This window comes from Mesoplodon mirus, assembly GCF_964341445.2.
Source record: "Mesoplodon mirus genome assembly, chromosome: 10".
NCBI lineage: Eukaryota > Metazoa > Chordata > Mammalia > Artiodactyla > Ziphiidae > Mesoplodon > Mesoplodon mirus.
Genome location: NC_138986.1, coordinates 14,461,793 through 14,480,935, shown reverse-complemented (window position 1 = coordinate 14,480,935; position 19,143 = coordinate 14,461,793). Strand labels below are relative to the sequence as shown.

At 40.2% G+C, this 19,143-nt stretch overlaps 1 protein-coding gene across 1 annotated transcript in view; it reads left to right on the top strand.

Moving 5' to 3' along the window:
• ESR1 (estrogen receptor 1) overlaps positions 1 to 19,143 on the top strand; it is a 253,311-nt gene that overhangs the window by 21,130 nt on the left and 213,038 nt on the right. The window contains exon 3 of the mRNA XM_082633739.1: positions 11,282 to 11,472. Within this exon, the coding sequence (XP_082489865.1) occupies positions 11,282 to 11,472 (191 nt within the window). The remainder of the gene's footprint in view (positions 1 to 11,281; positions 11,473 to 19,143) is intronic.

Here is a 19,143-nt window from a genome sequence, read left to right as displayed (position 1 = left end):
GCAAGCCACTTTGGCAGTTAGAAACACAATGGCCATCACTGACAGCTCCTTCTGATGGAATGGGTGTTTGTCCTCTTTGATTGGTCATGGGACTGAGTGCTGAGCAGGCTTAAATGCAGTGCTAGGGCCTCTTACAAACTCATCTTTTACACATTTTATTACTCTTGGGAAAGAGTTTTGAAAAATGGGCTGTGCACTGGCGAGACCCACTGAAGAAATTCTAGCTGGTTATAGATGTTATTGTTGGTCAGAGGCATGGGTCAGAATCATGGTCACCCAGCGTAAAGGCTGGAAAGCAATTTAGAAAACATAGTTGAGACTTCTCATTTGATAGAGAAGAAACTGAGACCCAAAGAGATTAGTGACTTGCTTAAGCCATGCAGCTATTATTGGCAGCTTTTTATCTAGAACCCAGGAGTTCTGACTCAGTGTGGAATTTTTCCACCACAATACCCTGCCTCCCTCATTGAAGTTTATTACATTTGCAGTGAAGCTACCCCTAATGACATACAGATTCCCAAAGAATTTTTTTAAGTAAAAATTTCCATTTGCAATTCTAGACATGTTTGTGTGGTCTTTTTATGTGATGATTTATTGTCCCTGTGTCTTGGATGGGATCATCAGTTTATGATTTATGGGATGATTTATGGATCACACTCAAAAGCAGACCAGAGGCCAGTGTTAGAGCAGCACTGTGTTTGGTATTTTGGGGTTCCGTACCTGGAGTGCCTTTTCCCAAAGGCCCAAGTCTTCCTCCTTGAGTTGTCTGCTTTCCTAGGACAGAAGCTATCCTTCTTCTCTTCCTTCTGTTCCTCCTCTCCTTATTGTTCTTCCTCCTTTTGCATATGTCCTTTGTCCTAGGATGCTCCCTGGCTGGTAATAAGTAGATACTTACCCAGTGCTGTTGAATGAGTGAATGAATTTCTTAATATTTCTGCATGTGAGTAGATGATTATTCTCCTGATATAGTGTCCTATTTTCTGTGGAAATTAGACTGCAAGTCAGACTTGTTTTAAGAAGGTGTGCTGTCAAACCACAGCTCTTTCCTGACTTAGCTCCTTTGTGTCACCCATATGCCCCATGTCTTGCTTCTTACTTTGGGCTTCTTATCCTCACCGTTCATTAGCACTTGCAACGGGTTGGTGAGAGTAGAGAAAGGAGAGGTGGTGAAACTCCAATCAGGTCACTTGGTTACACATTAGTAACTGATAAAAGATAAAAAGATACTGGCTAAATGGGTTTTTTAGGGAATTTTATGCCAGGTTGTTCTTGTTTCCCATTAGTGTGGAAAATCAACACTTGCTTGTATTTGGGGGTGAAGATATTTTTTTAAGTGAGTGGGAAAACCTCTTGACATTTCACAGAGACTTAAGGTTTGACTGGCAAATGCTAACGTTTTTGTGCATAAAGAATTTCAGGACTTTTGTATATAAGCACTAATGACATATTATTTTCTATTTGTTGATGAGTTAAAATAAGCGTTTTCTGAAATCATATTTTTAGGAGATATTCAAACTTTCATCAGCGCGTTCTTCTGTATGACTCTCGGCTCCATTATCTCTGTTTTCATGGAACATAACAGAGTTCTTAACCTTTGCACTAGAAATTGAATTAGCATTTTCCATTAAAAAAGTATTATTGGCCTTGTAATAAATAATTACGGACAATTTCTAACAGGATTACTATTTATGAGTTTAGGAATGAGATGATTTTGTTTGTAATGATTTTGTTTCCCGTTGTGACATACTCTGCCCTTGACTTGTGATGAGTTGGGGTGCAGTTCCCAAGGACTCTCTTCTCTTTGGGGAGCCTGGGCTCTGGGATCAGACTGCCTGTGTCCTTGACACCATCCTTTCCTTATTGGATGACTTGGGTGAGTTAGCTAATCTCTCTGAACCGTGGTTACCTCATGTTTAAAACAACCAGTTATAATAGTACTGCTTGGGGTAGTTTGAGGGTTAAATGATTTAATTCCATGTAAAGCACTTAAAATAATGCCTGCCACAACTATCAATTTTGTGCGAAAATTTGCTTGCCTACTCCTCCAGCTGCTAGACCAAGGGTCATGCTGGGTTTTCCAGAAGTCCAGGGTGTGGTCTGAACTTTGGGCAGAAGCTGAAATAGCAACCATAACTCTCTCCCTAGATAATTTCATGGAATCGAAGTGAACTGCATTTATCACCAGTCATTTTTTGGAAGAAGTTTTCTTTTGTACCTTTTAGGGAAGAACATTATCTGCCTCTGTTTATTAACCGGAAGATACAACAAATACAAATAAAAATTATTAAGTGGGTAATATGAGACAAGAGATAGAGTAAGTTTTCAGGTAAGCAGTATAAATGAGCTAGAGTCTTTAATTTCCAACAAAGTTGAAAGGACCTATATTTGTTATCCAGAAAATAATTTTTAACTTGCCTACCGCAGAACATAACTACCACCTATTTTACTGGGCTTCCCAAATGTGGCCCAGGACTTATTTAACTCTAGCTTTTCTAAAAATGAGATTCAGAATTTTCCCTCTCTAGACTCTACCATTTTATGTCAACTTTATTCTTTTTAAGAACATTTCTATACTGCCATGGAAAAAAAATAAAGGTCATATTAAAATCCAAATACAAAGTTGCATAGAGTAGAAATACCCATAGGTAAGTTCTGGCCAAAGGCACGAACCACTTCTAGCTTATGCCCATCCCTGTTTATATTTAAAGCAGAAGGGAGGTACATAAGAAACCATGTTCCAATTGATTTGTATGTTGGTACACACACAGGCATCAATAACTGGCTTCTTGTTATCTTGATACAGTGTTCTGGTATTGCAACAGATTCAGCTGTGTCTCTTGCAAAGTTGTTCTTAATTCTTTACTGATTAATTTATCCAGTAAGTATTTATTGGGTACTTTCTGTGTGCAAAGTACCATACCAGGTGCTTTGGGGGTGATAGAAAATACTTAGAATATAGTTTCCATACTGTTGAAAAGCTTACAGCCTGGTTGGGCAGGCAAGACATACAATATGGAGCATATAACCTTATTCCACAGTCAACTGTCAGACGCTTACTAGTTGTCATTACTGTGCTGGAAACTGGGAAGCAAAGGCGACGCTAATAGGATCTCTTTCCTGGAGACTCACAGTGAACACATATGATGATGAGGAGGGTTTCGGAATAGTTATATATGTGATACTCTAGGAGCGCATGTTGATTCTATTGAGAAGTTCAGTGGTTGCTACCTGAGAAGGGGCCATTTTCACTCAGGAGATTTTTGCTTTTTGGCTAAGACAGGAGGCAGTGTGGACAAAGGCCCAGACGTGTGCTAGCCAGGTTGGGGAAGTGAGACACTTAAAATTAACCCTCAAGGGAGGGACAGAGCTGGAGACTGGGCAGTGGCCAAGTCATCATGGTCAATACTAAAGAGCCTGCATTTCACCCATAGACCTGGAGTGGGTGCTCTTAGTCTGAAGTCTTTTAAGGAGACCAATCATGGACTTCAGGGGGCCCATGAACACCCAAAAATTATAAGCAAAATCTGTGTTTCTGTAAATAAGGGTATTTTCCTGGGGTCCACCCAGAAGAAGAAGATTCAGAAGCCGTATGATAGACATTGAGGAGACATAAAGGATTTCATGTCCATTTTGCCTCACTCTTGCTGTGGTGTGGAGGACAGGGTTGTGATGTGGGAGTTACAGGCGAGTTGGGAAGACTTTCAAGAAGACTCACCATGTCTGTACCTTCATTCAGATGGCAGATGTTTCTTAATCACTTACCTGTGTGTCAGACTGTGCTGAGCATGAGCTGGGAGACCATGGTGAGTAAGGTAGCCTCAGTCCCTGCCATGGTGGAGGTTACAGTGTATGGGGAAGGGTAGATAATTAAACAGAACACAACCAAATGTGGGTCCATGGCTTCAATTATTTATTTATGTACTTGTTCATTCAACAATTATTTCTCTGCTAGGCTCTCTTCAAGGTTTTGGGGGAAGGAAGCTTACATTTGGGGAAGACACACAGTAAATAAACGTTAACATTTGGTTTGATGTTGGGTAGCCATTAAGTGCTATAAAGAAAAACCAAACCAATACAAAAGGGTGAACGGTAATTGGGAGGCTACTTTAGAGAGGTCAGGAGAAGGTGAGAAACCCTGAGTGGAGGGAGGAAACAAGTCAGGAGAAGAGCGCCGAGACCTGGACGCACTTGGCCTTTGTGGCGCAGCAGCGACTTCAGCGCTTGGAACTTGGTGAGTGAGGGAAGCCGTGTGAAGAGTCCAGGTGAGAGTGACAGCCAGGGAACAGATGGCGCTGGGCCTTTGAATTTTATTCTTGGTGTGGTGGGAAGCCATGAGGGTTTTGAATAGCGAAGTATGATTCTGACTGCATTCTGTATGTGTGTATGTGTTTTAACACCCCACCAAGTGATGAACTCAATTTTGACCCTTGCTCCCTGGAGATGGTATCAGATCCCATAGGTTAAGGGCTTAGTCTCCTGAGACTGCCCTTCAGATGCTGATCGCAAGGCCCAGTCATCATCTGTGCTTCTGACCAACGGGCTTTAAGTCCAAGTTTCCCATGAGCCTCTGCTTGGGTTTGATTAATTTTCTAGAATGGCTCGCAGAACTCAGGGAAACATTTTGCTTACTAGATTACTGGTTTATTATAAACACTTGACTTACTAGATCACAGCCAGATGGAAGAGATGCATAGAGCAAGGTATGGGGAGGGGGTGCAGAGCTTCCATGCCCTCTCCAGGTGTACCCCTCTCTCCATACCTCTGTGTGTTCACCCACCCAGAAGCTCTCCAGCCCCTTCCTTTTGGGTTTTTATGGAGGCTTCATTACCTAGGCATGATGGTTAAATCACTGGCCATAGGTGATTGATTCAGCCTCCATCCCCTCCCCTATCCACCCAAATCAGGAGGTGGAGCTGAAAGTTCCAACCCTCAATGCTTGGCTGGTTCCCCTGGCAACCAACCCTCCTCCCTAGATGGGGTCCAAAAGTCACTTTGTTAACATAACAAGAGATACCTTTGTTGCTTTCATCACTTAGGAAATTCCAAGGGTTTTAGGAACTCTGTGCAAGGAATGGGGATGAAGACCAAATATATAATATTTCTTATTATAAATCACAATATCATAGGGAGTAAAGGCCTCTACTACAATAGGGGGAGTTCAGGGTACATCTAACCTAGCTCATGGAGGTCAGCAAAGCTCCCTGGAGGAACTTAAGTTTAAACTTTGAACTGGAGAATAAATAGGAGTTATTCAGTGGGTGAGGAAGGTTTTTCCAGGAAGGGGGAGCAGCATGCTTGAACGCCTAAGGTGGATCAATGGGCCACAGGGCCAAAAATGGGAATACAGGAGTAAGAACAGGCTTTTAGGGAAAGATCCTGAGTTTAGTTTTGTGCACATTAAGGTTGAGGTTTCTTAGGGTCATTCAAGAAGAGCTGCAGAGTGGCTAATTAGCATCTAGGTCTGCTGTCCAGGAGAGGAGTATGGGACGGCAGTTTCTTGTGCTCACACACATGGCTGAGATTCCCACAAAGAGCTGTCAGCTGAGACAGCCGAGGGCTGGGGGCAGAACCTCAAGGAACATTGACATTTAGGAGCCTGGTGGGGGAAGAAAATCCTGCAGAGGAAATAGGGGTGTGGAGTAGTGGCCAGTGAGATCTGAGTGGGTGTCCAGAGAAGTGGTGAAGACTTTACCTGCTGTAAGAATTTAAAGCTGAACCAGTGTGAGTTGGAATATGGAGGATAAGCCTTATGGAATATGGGAAGCGAAGCATGGTTTTATCTGACAGCTGAGATGTGTAGGTGTTGGGAGGTGGTGACTAAGTGGGGAGCATAGTGTGAGCAATTTGTGAGAGGTGGATTTGATAAAATTTTGCTCAGGGAGCTACAAAGAGACCAGTTCTGATTGGAGCAAGGAATTCAAGCACTTGGGCTTAATTTTATTTGTTGATGATTTTTTAACTTGAGTTTTTCTGGTTTATGACTGCCCTAAAATTATAGGCAGAAGTTTGAAAGTGTGTTTATGTGTTTTCTAGACAGTTTCAGCATTTTCATTGTATCGTCAAACAAGTCCATGACCCACCAAAAAGGTAATGATCCCCGGGTATAGGCAATGAGAAGTTATTGAGAGATGAATGTTGTCTTTTATGATGATTCTTTTGGCAGTGGTTGGCAGGATGAGTTTGAGGAATGATGGGAGATAGGACTTTAATTCTAGTAATTCAGTCATGGAGTATTGGTCTCTTATGTGAGAATGAGGAAAACCAGGGATGCAAAGAAGGATAGGCATTGTGTTTTGAAGAAATGATGGACTGAATTTGATGATAGCTTAGATGTAGGAGGTACATTTAGCAAATATATATTAATGACCTACTGTGTGTCAGTTAAAATTGGGAGCAAATGAGACATGGTCCCTGCCTTCATGGAATTTACTGTTCACCACGGGAAACATATATTTGTCAATAATGCCTCAAACATGGGACTGGAAATTATGGTAAATGCCATGAAAAGAAAGTTCAGGGAACTTTGAATGCTCACAGTTTCGGGGATTTGATTGGTGAGGGGACGTCATGAAGTTGTTCCACTAGCACTTAATCACCCCCACATTTCTAGGGAGTGGATATTTGTTGATTCTTTTAACTTTGCAAAAAATATTGCCTTTAGAAACCAAGGCTCTAAAAAAATTTTTAAATGCTTGGCTAATCAGGGGAATAGTGCTTTTGGATGGCTGGTACCATGATTTGTGGTTAGAAAAACAAGAGTATTTGGTTACACTGAGCTTCAAACTTTTCCTTTGATTAATGAAAATCTTCCTGGCAAATACTTTTTAATGGGCTCTGTTTTTACTTGGTCCAAGAGAGTCCACTCTCTGACATCAATATGAATGCCTTCTGACATCTCTCTTAATCATAGTGAATATGTAATATTAGTGGGACATCCATTTGGAAATATTTAGTTGTCAAACTGATGTAATGAAAATGGAACTAAATCTAATGAGTTGAGTTTCTAGTTTCCATAGGTGCAGTGGTGGTGTCTTTTGTTATTTGATGCTCTCCAGCTTCTGCCATTCTTTTTCCTGCCATTACTTTACTCTATTCCTTAGTCACTTGTGTGCCTCAGAGTTGCAATGTGTTAAGTCACTGATGCAGAACATCCCTCCCTGTCTCATTCAAGCTTCTGCCCAACTTCTTTTCAGAGAATCTTTAAAAGTATCTGTAGGGCTAAAGAACATCTAATCTCTTAATACGTAGCCTAATAGACTAGTCAACTTCTTATCTATGTCTTATGAGGAAGTGTCCAGGATGAGAAACTCACTCAATTTGGTGACAATTTAGTGAGAATAGGAGACAAGTTTTACAAAAAGGGAAACGTTTTAGCAATTTGGCAAAAGAGTTAGTTAAATCTTCACATAGGATAAAGGGAGAGGGCATTTTTATCCAAATGGATAAAAAGGCTTTTATCCAAAGCCTCTTATTAGGAAGGCAGAACCTGAAGACATTTAGAACATGAAAGGTAGTTAATGAGAGTAGTTAATGTTGGTCCTGCGGAAGTAAGGAGAAGCCAAAGGGCCTCTGAGGCAGAGGGAGAGGAAGAAGGATTGCCCTAAATGTAATGTAAGCACTTCCTACTAGAGAGGTGTGAGGCTAAAGGTTCCGGGTCTATGACAGCTGCAGTCGGGCAAGGCCAGACAGAGGACAGCTGGAAGAGGTGAGTCCGGGACCTGTGAGTAGGCTTATCCCTGGGGACTGGTCTAACCTTGGGTTGGTGCCTGAGCCACCCTTGTGTGTTGGTCTGAGTCCAGACATGGGCACCTCCCTCTCTGATCCTTTCCACTGCAGATAATGGGGCCAAGTGAGTCTGCATCCTGAGGACACAGATCTCTATCTGGATGCAGCTGTGCCAAGTGAGCTTGGCTTGACTCTCAAGACAGCCTTGAGCATCGCATTTCAAGGTGCCGCAGGGCTTTGCAACCCATGAGATGATCTCACTTGCCTTTTTGCTTGATCTGGATTATATTCATTTTTATGCACCCCTGGTCTGGGAGTCTTCATCAAGCAGGACTGAGCCAGAATGATTACTGACAATGTTATATATGTGAACTTCCCATCTGGATAAAAAAGTTGCTTTATGGAGAGGAAACATGACCCGAGTAATTTCCCCGCTCTTCTTCTCAGAAGCTTTCTGATTTTATGCCCTATGTCTACAGTAGACTTTCAGTATTCCAGGGCCATCTTAAAGGTAAAGTGTGGATGAAAGGCATTTTGCCAACAGCATACAGCTCTGCTAGATCTGGGGAAAATGGGCTTTTGCTCTTACATCTTTTACCCATATTCTTAAAAACAGTATTTGCATATCCTATTTATATTGTTTTGAAAATTGTTATATTATTGACTCAGTCATTGCTTAATTCGTTTGATATCAATATTTATTGAGTTCCTATTCTGGAAGAGGCTCTGTGCTATAAACGCTCAGCGTTCCAAAGATAAGACACAAGGAACTTAGTGGACAGCAATGAAGATGAGGATGTACAATTGAAGGAGTGATAATGTAGTAAGTAGCGGAAGAGAAGTAAAGAAAAACCTGCTATCGAGTTCAGAACAGGGATACATTATTTCCAGCGTGTGGGGATTAGGAGTGGCTGATAAGAGAGGAATTCATGCATGGATGATGCTAAGTGAAAGAAACCAGTCACAAAAAGACAAAAACTATATGATTCTACTTGTATGAAGTAGCCAGAATACCAATGCATAGAGACAGAAAGTAGAATGGAGTTTGCCAGGGGCTGGGGGGAAGAAGAAATGAGGAGTTGTTGTTTAATGGGTAAAGAGTTTCAGTTTTGTGAGATGGAAAATTTCTGGAGATCGGTTGTACAACAGTGTGAATATACTTATCACTGAACTGTACACTTAAAAACAGTTAAGGTAACAGATTTTATATTATGTTTACCTTGCCACAATTTAAAAAAAATATGGTATTTTATTATGCAGGGATGGATGCAGGATACTTGACACCTTGGAACTTTTGCCCATGCACATACTGTTCACTCACTCATTCATTCATTCATTCAACAAACATGTATTGGATGCTTGCTATGTGTTAGGTGCTGAGCTGCTTCCCGAGGGTCGATACTAATAAGGTTTATAAGACATCGTATCTGTCAATGTCAAGCTTGCTCACCACCCCTTCGCTCCCCACGTGCTAAGCTTCTGTAGTGAAATCTTCACAGCTGCTACCTGCTGACTTGAATCGCGCATGAGACCTTAGTAAACAAACAGTAGAAAGATTTGAGGTTATTTGGGGGGGCGTTGACGGCATGGTGATGAAATGGAAGGAGATGGGTAACCGAATATGAACTAGAATTGAAAACTGTGAGGCAGCTCTCTCTAAGGATATTAAAAAAAATAAAAGTCTCCTGCTTATGGCTGCCAACCTAAGAGCTAAGTCATTTAGAATGGAACAAACTGGCAAAGTCAGACGCACTCAACCCAAGGAGCTCCTTATTTTGTGACTATCACGGCAAATGTAGTTTGAGAGCCACTGCCGCAAAATTGTGGGCGATGTTGATGAGTGAGAAGGGCAGGGAAGGGTTGTACAATTTGAGCTAAAAGGAAAGGCAGGCTTGTGAAGGGAAGGAGCGGGGACAGTCAGGGTGGTCTGGTTATTTGGGCGGGGAGTGGAAAGCCGGAAGCATGAGCTTCCTTAACCGAGAGACCCTGGCAGCTCTATCTTCAATTCACTTTTTCTCATCTTATTTTGTTTTTGTTTTTAAATGTCATAGGCTTCATTCCATCTTTCCTTCCAATATTTTTCTACTTCTTTTTTTCCCCCCTTATATACCCTGGAACACTCCATTCATTTCAAGGTATTCTTGAGTGCCATCTACATTTCAGGCACTGTGCTGGGCTCTGGCTATATACTCCCCAGTTCTCTCATACCACCTTTATTCTGTTGCACATGCCTAGCCAATCCTGGGCCAGTGTCATTTCTGCTCCTGTGCGTGGTTGGATGAGACACACAAACTTAGTCTTGTCTACTCCTTTTCTTACCTCTTTGCTCCCTGTCTCCTTCAAGGTGTCTTCAGTGAGGCTGTTCCTTCTACCTGTTTCTTTAATCCCAACTGCTTGACTTTCCTTCTTGACTTTGTTCTGTTTTCCCTTCTCCGTACCTTCCACCATTCCCTCCCTACTGGCCCATTCCCTTCAGTCTCCATGAGGCCTTCTCAGGCCCCTTCCATTCAAAAAACACCTTTTTGTCTTTATATGCTTTAGTGACAACCCTATCTCTTTCTCTTCCCATTCACGTCCAAGTTCTCAGAGGAATGGCCTTCACTCATTTTCATTTCCTTATGTTCCATCCACTCTCCACCCACTGGATTGGCTTGTACTCTCTACTGAAACTCCTTGCTAAGTGTCCTCCTTGTCAAATCCAACTTCATTTTATCAGTCCTGGTTTTATTGGACTTTTCTGCACCTTTGACACGATTGGTCACACTCTCCTTCTTAAAGCTTTCTACTTCTTTAAGCTTTTTTGCTTCCCCATTTCCTTGGTTCTCCCAGAACTTTCTGAGTGTGCCTTCTCAGATTCTTCTCTGAGATATGCTTCCTCCCTGAAAATTTTCAAGGTTGGTGTAATCATTTGTGTTCCTCTGTTCTCATTCTACATGTTCTTGAAGAGGAATACTGAATATTGACTAGTATTCTCAAATTACAGTCAAGTCATAACAACTGATACCTGGGGTTACCTTGTAACAATGATGTAAAATTTTGAATTATCTTTCTATACATGTTCTACGTTGCTCATCAGTTCATCTGACTTTCAAATGTTCCAGCTGTTTTATGCTTTGTCTCCATTTTCTAAAGGCCCTTAGTGTGGTCTAGAATTGGAATGAGCATTGGTCTCTAATGGTTCTGGGTTAATTGAGAATCCCTAAAAAAATGAATAAGTCTATTAGAAACCAGCTAATTTCATTTTGTCATTTTCTGGATAATATATTCTGGTGTAGGAAGTCCATTTTTTAAGAAAGTTTGCAATAAACAATTTCCCCTGAAGGTTAATATAATAGGCAAACCCCTTTTGCTGCAACAGACGGCAAGAGGTAATGAAAGATTAGCTTACATTATGATTCATTATTTCAAAATGTCAGAATAAAGTGGATCTGCTACATCTTCCAAGCCCTCTTATTCTTTAGAGGAGAGTGCATGTTTTGCTTTTCTAATGTTAATGGATTCACTGTGTTTTTTTTTGTTTTGTTTTTTTGTTTTTTTCTCCTATTTTTTTCCCCAGGCCAAATTCAGATAATCGGCGCCAGGGTGGCAGAGAGAGATTGGCCAGCACCAGTGACAAGGGAAGCATGGCCATGGAATCTGCCAAGGAGACTCGCTACTGTGCAGTGTGCAATGACTATGCCTCAGGCTACCATTATGGAGTTTGGTCTTGCGAGGGCTGTAAGGCCTTCTTCAAGAGAAGTATTCAAGGTAATAGTGTGTTGAAAACAACTTATCCCATTTTTTAATCCTAAGAGGGGAAGCAACAGAGGAAGGCATATGATCAGCCATTTGTACAAAACACTTATACCTAGTAGGTCCACTAGTATCTATGGTAGAAACATGGAGAAGAGACAAGATCCCAGGAGAAGGAATTGGCAAATGTCAGGGCAGTTGTGGTTGAGTCATTATGCTTCCTCCATTTGGCAAGATCCCAACAGTCTTGAGCAACTCTAGAGGAGGAGGATTTCAATAGCTGTGTCTCTGAGATGTTGTCCATGCCATGATTGGGGGATGGCAGGTGGATATTTATGTGTTGTAGGCAACTAGGCTTATGTGATGTAGTGTGATATTAATTATCCATATATAATTATTTCTCCAGCTTAGCTTTGCGCAGATAAGCATTCTGATCTTTGCTCCAAATCAATTCTAATTTAACTCGTTCTTCTCTTGCTCTTCTTCCATCTCTTTGTTGTCTCAATGGATGACATGACCTTTTGCTAAAATGAGAAGATTCAATGGCTGGTGACTTGTAATAAGGGATGTGTTACCTGTATCAAGCGGTTATTAAGTATACACCTGTAAGATTTCATTCATGTCATTTGCAATGTCTGCTTCAATCCTTTTCTTTTATACAGTTTTCCAAGTGCAGCTTCTCTGATAGACTGCCAGCTACATTTCATTTCTACTCCAGGAGTGTCTATATTGTTGCTATATTGTCTATATAGGATATACTGGGAGAAACAATCATTTTTACTACCTAAAATATCTATGCTAAAGATCCTTTGACAAAAACAGAGATCTGACAGCGGTTTAAACTAGCTGGATTAACCTTTTGTTTTAATACTGGACCATTTTTCTCTGTTCTTATTCCGTTATCTTTTCAGCTTAAACAAAGTTTAGTATATAAATACTAAGAATATTTCTGATGGAGTTTTTGTGTGATTCCTTCTATGGAAATTGAGACTGAAGTAACTTGTTGAAAACCAGAGTCTACTAAATTAATAGGTACTGATTTCAGACACTTTTGAATAGAGAATGAATCACTATTCTCATGGACTTTTTGCTGTAGCTCTTCACTGCCCTGATGTGGGGTGAAAGCTGGGGGATGATACACACTATTTATTTTTCCTTTCAGTGCCAGTGGATGGATTTTTTTAAAGGCTATTCATATCTTAATAGAGTAGTATGTGAGGTCAACTTGGTCCATTTTAAAAGCACTTTTTTTTGACAACTATTACTTTCAACATCTTTTAGAAATCTATTGTAAGACTGGGACTTTTTTATTAGAATTTTAATAAAATTTATAATATTATATGATAGTGGATTTTTGTATATAGATACATACCAACACAGATTATTTAATTTTACTAGCAGATATTAATACTATCTTAATTAGAAAAGTGATATTTGTATTTTGGTTTAATTTAGTATAAGCCCTTAAAGGTCTTTTGACAGCCATCTTCATTTGTGATTCTTCTTTTCACTTAATTTTATATAATCTAAGATACCATTATTTTTATCAAGCATTTAATCTGGTATGGAAAAATCATCTGATAGAGGTAGATTTAGTGGGTAGATTCAACTACAAACTTGGACAAGTCATTTATCTGAGACTGAGTTCCCTCATCTGTAAAAATGATTTAGAGCAGGGGTCAGCAGTTTTTCCGCAAAGGACCAGAGAGTAACCAGTTAGGCTTTGCAGGCCATTCAGTCTCTGTGACAGCTACTCACTTTGGCATTGTGGCCTGCAAGGAGCCATAGGCGCTGTGTAAATAAATGGGTGTGTGCCAATAAAACTTTATATACACAAACAGGTAACTGACCAGGACTGGCCTGTGGGCCATAAGTTGCTGACTCCCGATTTAATGTACGACAAGAGAATTGATGGTTTCCAAATCTAACATTTTGTCTTTCATGTTTATTGAGAACTTACTCCGTACCTGTGCTAGATAGTCTGAGGGAAATAAAAATATGTGTAAGAAGTAATCCATAATCCCACAAAATTTAGAATTTGTTTGGGAAATTTATTTGGGGAGGCAAAGGTACACGTTCTCATGATAGTATTAGAGAGTAAGTTAGTATAAAGTGCTATGCTATGATACAGATAGGGAAGACAATAGATGAATATAAGAAAAGAAGATATTGTCAGTTATAAATGTAAAAAGACTGAGATTGAAGGTAGAAACTATCTTCCTCCAAGGAACAATGACAGTATTTTCACACATTATTTTCTTCACGTGTGTTCAGCATTTAGGAGTGTGCTGTGTAACACCACATTGAACTTAGTATTGTCTCTAGGCGTTAAGGCATCGGAACAAAAAACACAGGAAAAAAATACTTATAAAAATTAAATGAAGTAAATGTAAGTGTATAAAAAGAAATATTTTGTTGATATGGCTTTATCTCAAGTTCAAATATTCAAAAAATGTTTGCTTACTCTTTGATAGTTAAAATATGTATCTGATTTCTAACTTGTACATACAGACTAAATAGTAGGATTTCATTATACTATATAAAGTTGTACATATAAACTGCTTACAAATGCAATTTCTATGTGGCTTCAGAAACTTCTTACTTATCATGGTATGAAGACATTTATAGAAGGTTTCTTAAATGAGATGACTATTGAGTCCAAAGTTCTACAGGAAGCCTGGAAACAAGGCAGAGTTATTAACTTTTAAAGATAGAGAGGAACCTTAAATATTATAAAGTTCACTAATTTATTAATTTGTTCATTGAATGCCTCTGCTAAGCAAAGCACTGTGTGAGGTCCTGGAGATACAATTACAGTAAAGACATAGTCCTTACCCCCATAGAGCTTAAAGGTAGTAGGAGAGATGGACAAATAAACCAGCAATTAAATTACAGTGTGATAAGTACCAAGATGAGGGTGAGTGCAGATTTTACAGGAGTCCAAACTTCACTTATTCCTGGTGGGACTTGAGTCAGGCTCTCAGAGAAAGTTTCCTGATTTAAAATTGTCTGGAGAATTTTGCAAGTGAGCAAAATGAAGAAGGGCAGGTTGAGTGTTCAATCATATGAAAATGGGACTGAGTATGCAGGTAAGGACCAGGAGGTAAGATAGAGTTTGGGGAGTTCTGTGAATAAAAATTAACAAAATTAATATACCATCAAAGACATTCCTGGGCCATATATTTCTTCTTAGACTGTGTAAAAACAAAGTAATTTATTTCCTTTTGACTTTAATGGCATTTCCATCTATTTGATTTTTTTGTGTATATAAAAGGAAAACAGCAGAGCAATAGAGTCTTTCTCATCATAGTCTTGATAGCTTGGAACTAAAAAGTTTTACTGAACTTCTGTGACTCTTTATAAATCACGCTGCCCCTCAAATCTATTTAAGGACAGTGAAGGGTCTGACATGCTGCAGGTAGAAAGTTCTGAAGATGCTGTAGCTCTTCCTGTTTTTCTTGTTGCTTAAGAAGAGAGCTAGAAATGAGTATCCATCAGATTACTCTAGTGCTCTAAGTGTTTAGTTGAAGAGGTAAAGTGTTTGACTTGAAAGCATACAAATTTTCATCCCCTACCTAGTGTATGAACTTGATTACTCAAGAAATTGAATAATGGCCTCCAGTTGAACGTACTTTTTTTTTTTAAAGTGAAGTCAAGGATACGATTTAAGGGAGATGTGTGAAATTGGATATTCTGTGAATTTATTAATCATTGCAGGTAGAGGAGCAGTGTTCCTTAAGATGTGTTGTAGGCAGAGACTCTTGGATGAGTTACATAAGCAGATCTGGTTATAGGTTCAGCAGCCAAGTACTACCTTTAAACGTTATTCCAAGGAAAAAAGACTCCATGGAGCTCGCTGCTTGGTCATAATATTACAGATAAATATTATAAAGATCATATTATGGTCTTTTTTTTTTTTTTTTTTTTTTTTTTTTTTTTTTTTTGCTGTACGCGGGCCTCTCACTGCTGTGGCCTCTCCCGTTGCGGAGCACAGGCTCCGGACACACAGGCTCCGTGGCCATGGCTCGCGGGCCCAGCCGCTCCGCGGCATGTGGGATCTTCCGGGATCGGGGCACGAACCCGTGTCCCCTGCATCGGCAGGCGGACTCTCAACCACTGCGCCACCAGGGAAGCCCTATGGTCTTATATTATAAATGGTCATGAGGCACAGTGGAGGCTCAAACCTGTCTGTACACTCCTAGCTGCACTGCCACTTTATATTTTCTTTCTAAGGCACCTATGGAGGATGCTTAACACTATGCTTTACAGATATGGCCCAGGCCCATGTTGACTTAAAGGTTAGCTAAGGCCAGAAGGACATGGTATTAGGGTGGAGTCTGGTTATGGTTCAGCACAGTGGGGGTCTTAGGTCCGACAAGGATAACTGATGTCCTTACCCACCAGGCCCTAGAAAGCTTCAGGGTGAGAGTCCAGCACCCTGGATAGCTCCTTCAACAGCTGCCAGGGGTAAGCAGAGACTGACTTTCTAAAGAACCTCAGGCCCGTTCAGCTGGTCTGTGAAAAGAGAACTTAGTTCTTTTGTGCTTAGGAGTTCACTCTTGTTTGCCCAAGATGGGTGAGTTTTTAAGCTAAGCTTCCCATTTCCAGTTGCCTTCTGTCTTGACCTATGCGCCCCTGTCTAGAAAAGGCCAGAGGATGGGGTAGAAATGGAGGCTGCTCTCTCCTTACAAAACTGTCTTATCTCTGGAGTCCTTTCACAGATACATCTCAGAGTTGATCCTGGCAGTACATGCACCCCAAAATACGAAGTCTTTTGTCTCCACATTTCCCTACTTGCTCCTCTGCAGTCTAGTCTCCAGGTGACAGCAGGAGAGGTCTTTTAGATACATTAATCAGGTCATATGGTCTTAAACTTAAACTCTCACTGCACGTAAAGTCCAGATTCCTTTCTATGCCTTAAAATACTCTGCATGGTCGTATTCCTGCTTCCTTCTCTCCCCATCACTGTAATCCAGCCATGATGGCCATCTTTCTCTTCTCCCAACACATGACACACATTCCTTTCTCAGGACCTTAGTATATACAGTTTCCTTTTTACCTTTGCTTGCAACACCCAGCTCTTTACTTGGCTGGCTTCTTGTTCAATCTCTCTACACAACTGCATTCTCTGAGAAGTCTCCCCTGATTACCCCACCAAAAATAACCCTACAAACCTTTGGCTCTAGTTTTTTTAAAAAAATACCTTTCTTATTTTCGTTTAAGGCCCTTAAACCCTTAATGAACTTTTAAATTTATTCATTTGGTTGATTATTATCTGTCTGCAACAGGTGCCACCTTCAAATATTCCTGCCCAAACTTGGATGGAAGCTCAGTGAGAGCTGATTTCTGGTTTGGTCTGCCCTGTATGTTGCTATAACTCCCATGTCTACAGTCATGTGGGCACATGTCTGTTAAATGATAGAACATGGCAAGAAGTCAAAAGAATAGTAGATAAAACCTGCTGGAGGGCTTCAGAGAACAGAGTTATTTCATCAGGTGAGGCTAGCAAGAGAAGTGTTAATGCAAGTGGTATATTTGATATAGGCCTGGAAAGAATTGGAGGATATTCATAGGCATTAAGAAGTTTGGAGAAGAATTCCAGAAATGTGAAATAGCATAAACCAAGAAATGCACAGTGGAAATTGGGTAAATCAGCTGTGAAAGAACAGAGGGCTTGCTGTCTTCTCTCTGCCTCTTTATTTTCCCTCTTCATCTCTCTACAAGCAGGCATTCCACAGAGTTTGCAACCTCTGTTCCTTTCACCTTCTCATCCTTTTCTCCACCCAGTTTCCTAAGCAATGTCATACATATCTGTTATGGGTTAAATTGTGTCCCCCCAAAAAAGATATGATGAAGTCCTAATCCCCCAGTACCTCAGAATGTCACCTTATTTGGAAATAGGGTTGTTGCAGATATAATTAGTTAAGATGAGGTCATACTAGAGTATGGTGACTAATGTTCTTATTGGAAGAGGAAATTTGGACAGAGAGACAGGGAGGATAATGCCATGAGATGATGGAAAGAGATATTGAAGTGATGCATCTACAAGCCAAGGAACAGCAAGGATTGCTGGCAAACACCAGAAGGCAAGTAATTCTTCCCTACAGGTTTCAGAGGGAGCATGGCCTTGCTGACACCTTGATTTCAGACTTTTAGCCTCCAGAACTGTGAGGCAATACTTTATGATGTTTTAAGTTACTCATTTATGGTACTTTGTTATGGTAGCCCTAGGGAACAGTATTTAAGACCTACAGTATAACAGCTATGTAAATATCTTCCAAGTTTAGCTCCCATTCCAACCCTGCTTCTTAGTGATGCCTACGTATCCCTGACACTAGCCACTCCTTGTAACTACTTTTATATCAGTTCCCTCACCATTCCCTCAGGCATCTACACTTAAAAGCTTGGAGTTAGTTATCCTCATCTTTTCACTTTGCAGTCCTTCCCCGTGATGGTTCCCATCAAAGCTGTTGTGTAATCCTGTTGGGTCTATCTCTTTAATGTTTATCCATCCAATTCCCACTACTTAGAGTTTGCCCCATTAACTTTCACCAGGATCATTGCAGTAATTTAATTTTTCCTTTTTCCTTCTTCATTTAAGTCACTTCCTTCATTTGTTTTCCTTCCTCCAAACCTGTCTGCACACTGACAGTCTATTAACATTAGCAAATCACTAATCATAACAATACTTTGCACAGAATTCTTTAATGACTTCTGGGGCCCATGGAATAATCCTTAGACAACCAAGCATTCAAGGATTTCCCCAGTCTTGTCCTAGCCTATCTTTCTGGTTGTCTTAAAGTCATCGTTTCTACTTCTGAGGTAGACTCTCTAGACTGGACTACATACTGTTATTCAAACATGACCATCCCATTTCTTTGCTAGGAATTTCTTTCCGGATTTACCTGTAAAATTTCTTCTTGTCCTAGTCAAAGTGATTGTCATCAAACCTCTGATGTTAATGCAGAAGTTCTCTTTCTTCTTGGCACTCCGTATTACAGTCAGCACTTTGTATCTGTGGGTTCAACTAACCCCTGATTAAAAATATTAACAAAAATTCCAGAAAGTTCCAAAAAGCAAATTTTCCTTGTGCCAGCCATCTATTTACATAGCATTTACATTGTATTTACAACTATTTGCATTTACATTATATTAGGTATTGTGAATAATCTAGAGATGATTTAAAGTATACTGGAGGATGTGTGTAGGCTATATGCAAACACTATGGTAATTTTATATAAGGCACTTGAACTGCCACATATTTTGGTATCTGAGGGGGATCCTGTAACCAATCCCCTGAGGATACTGAGGGATGACTGTACTTTGTTCCCATTGCCTAGGATTGCAGGTACAGGCATACCTTGTTTTACTGCCCTTTGATTTATTGCTTTTTGCAAATACTGCGTTTTTTACAAATTGAAGTTTTGCAGCAACCCTCTATCGAACGTCTATTGGCACTATTTTTCCAACAGCATTTGCTCACGTCATGTTTCTGTATCCCATTTGGGTAATTCTCACAATATTTCAAATTTTTCATTCTTACTATGTTTGTTATGGTGATCTGTGATCAGTGATCTTTGATGTTACTATTGTAATTGTTTTGGGGCATCATGAACTGCATCCATATATGGTGGTGAATTTAATTGATAAATGTTGTGTTCTGACTGCTCCACTGATGAGCTGTTC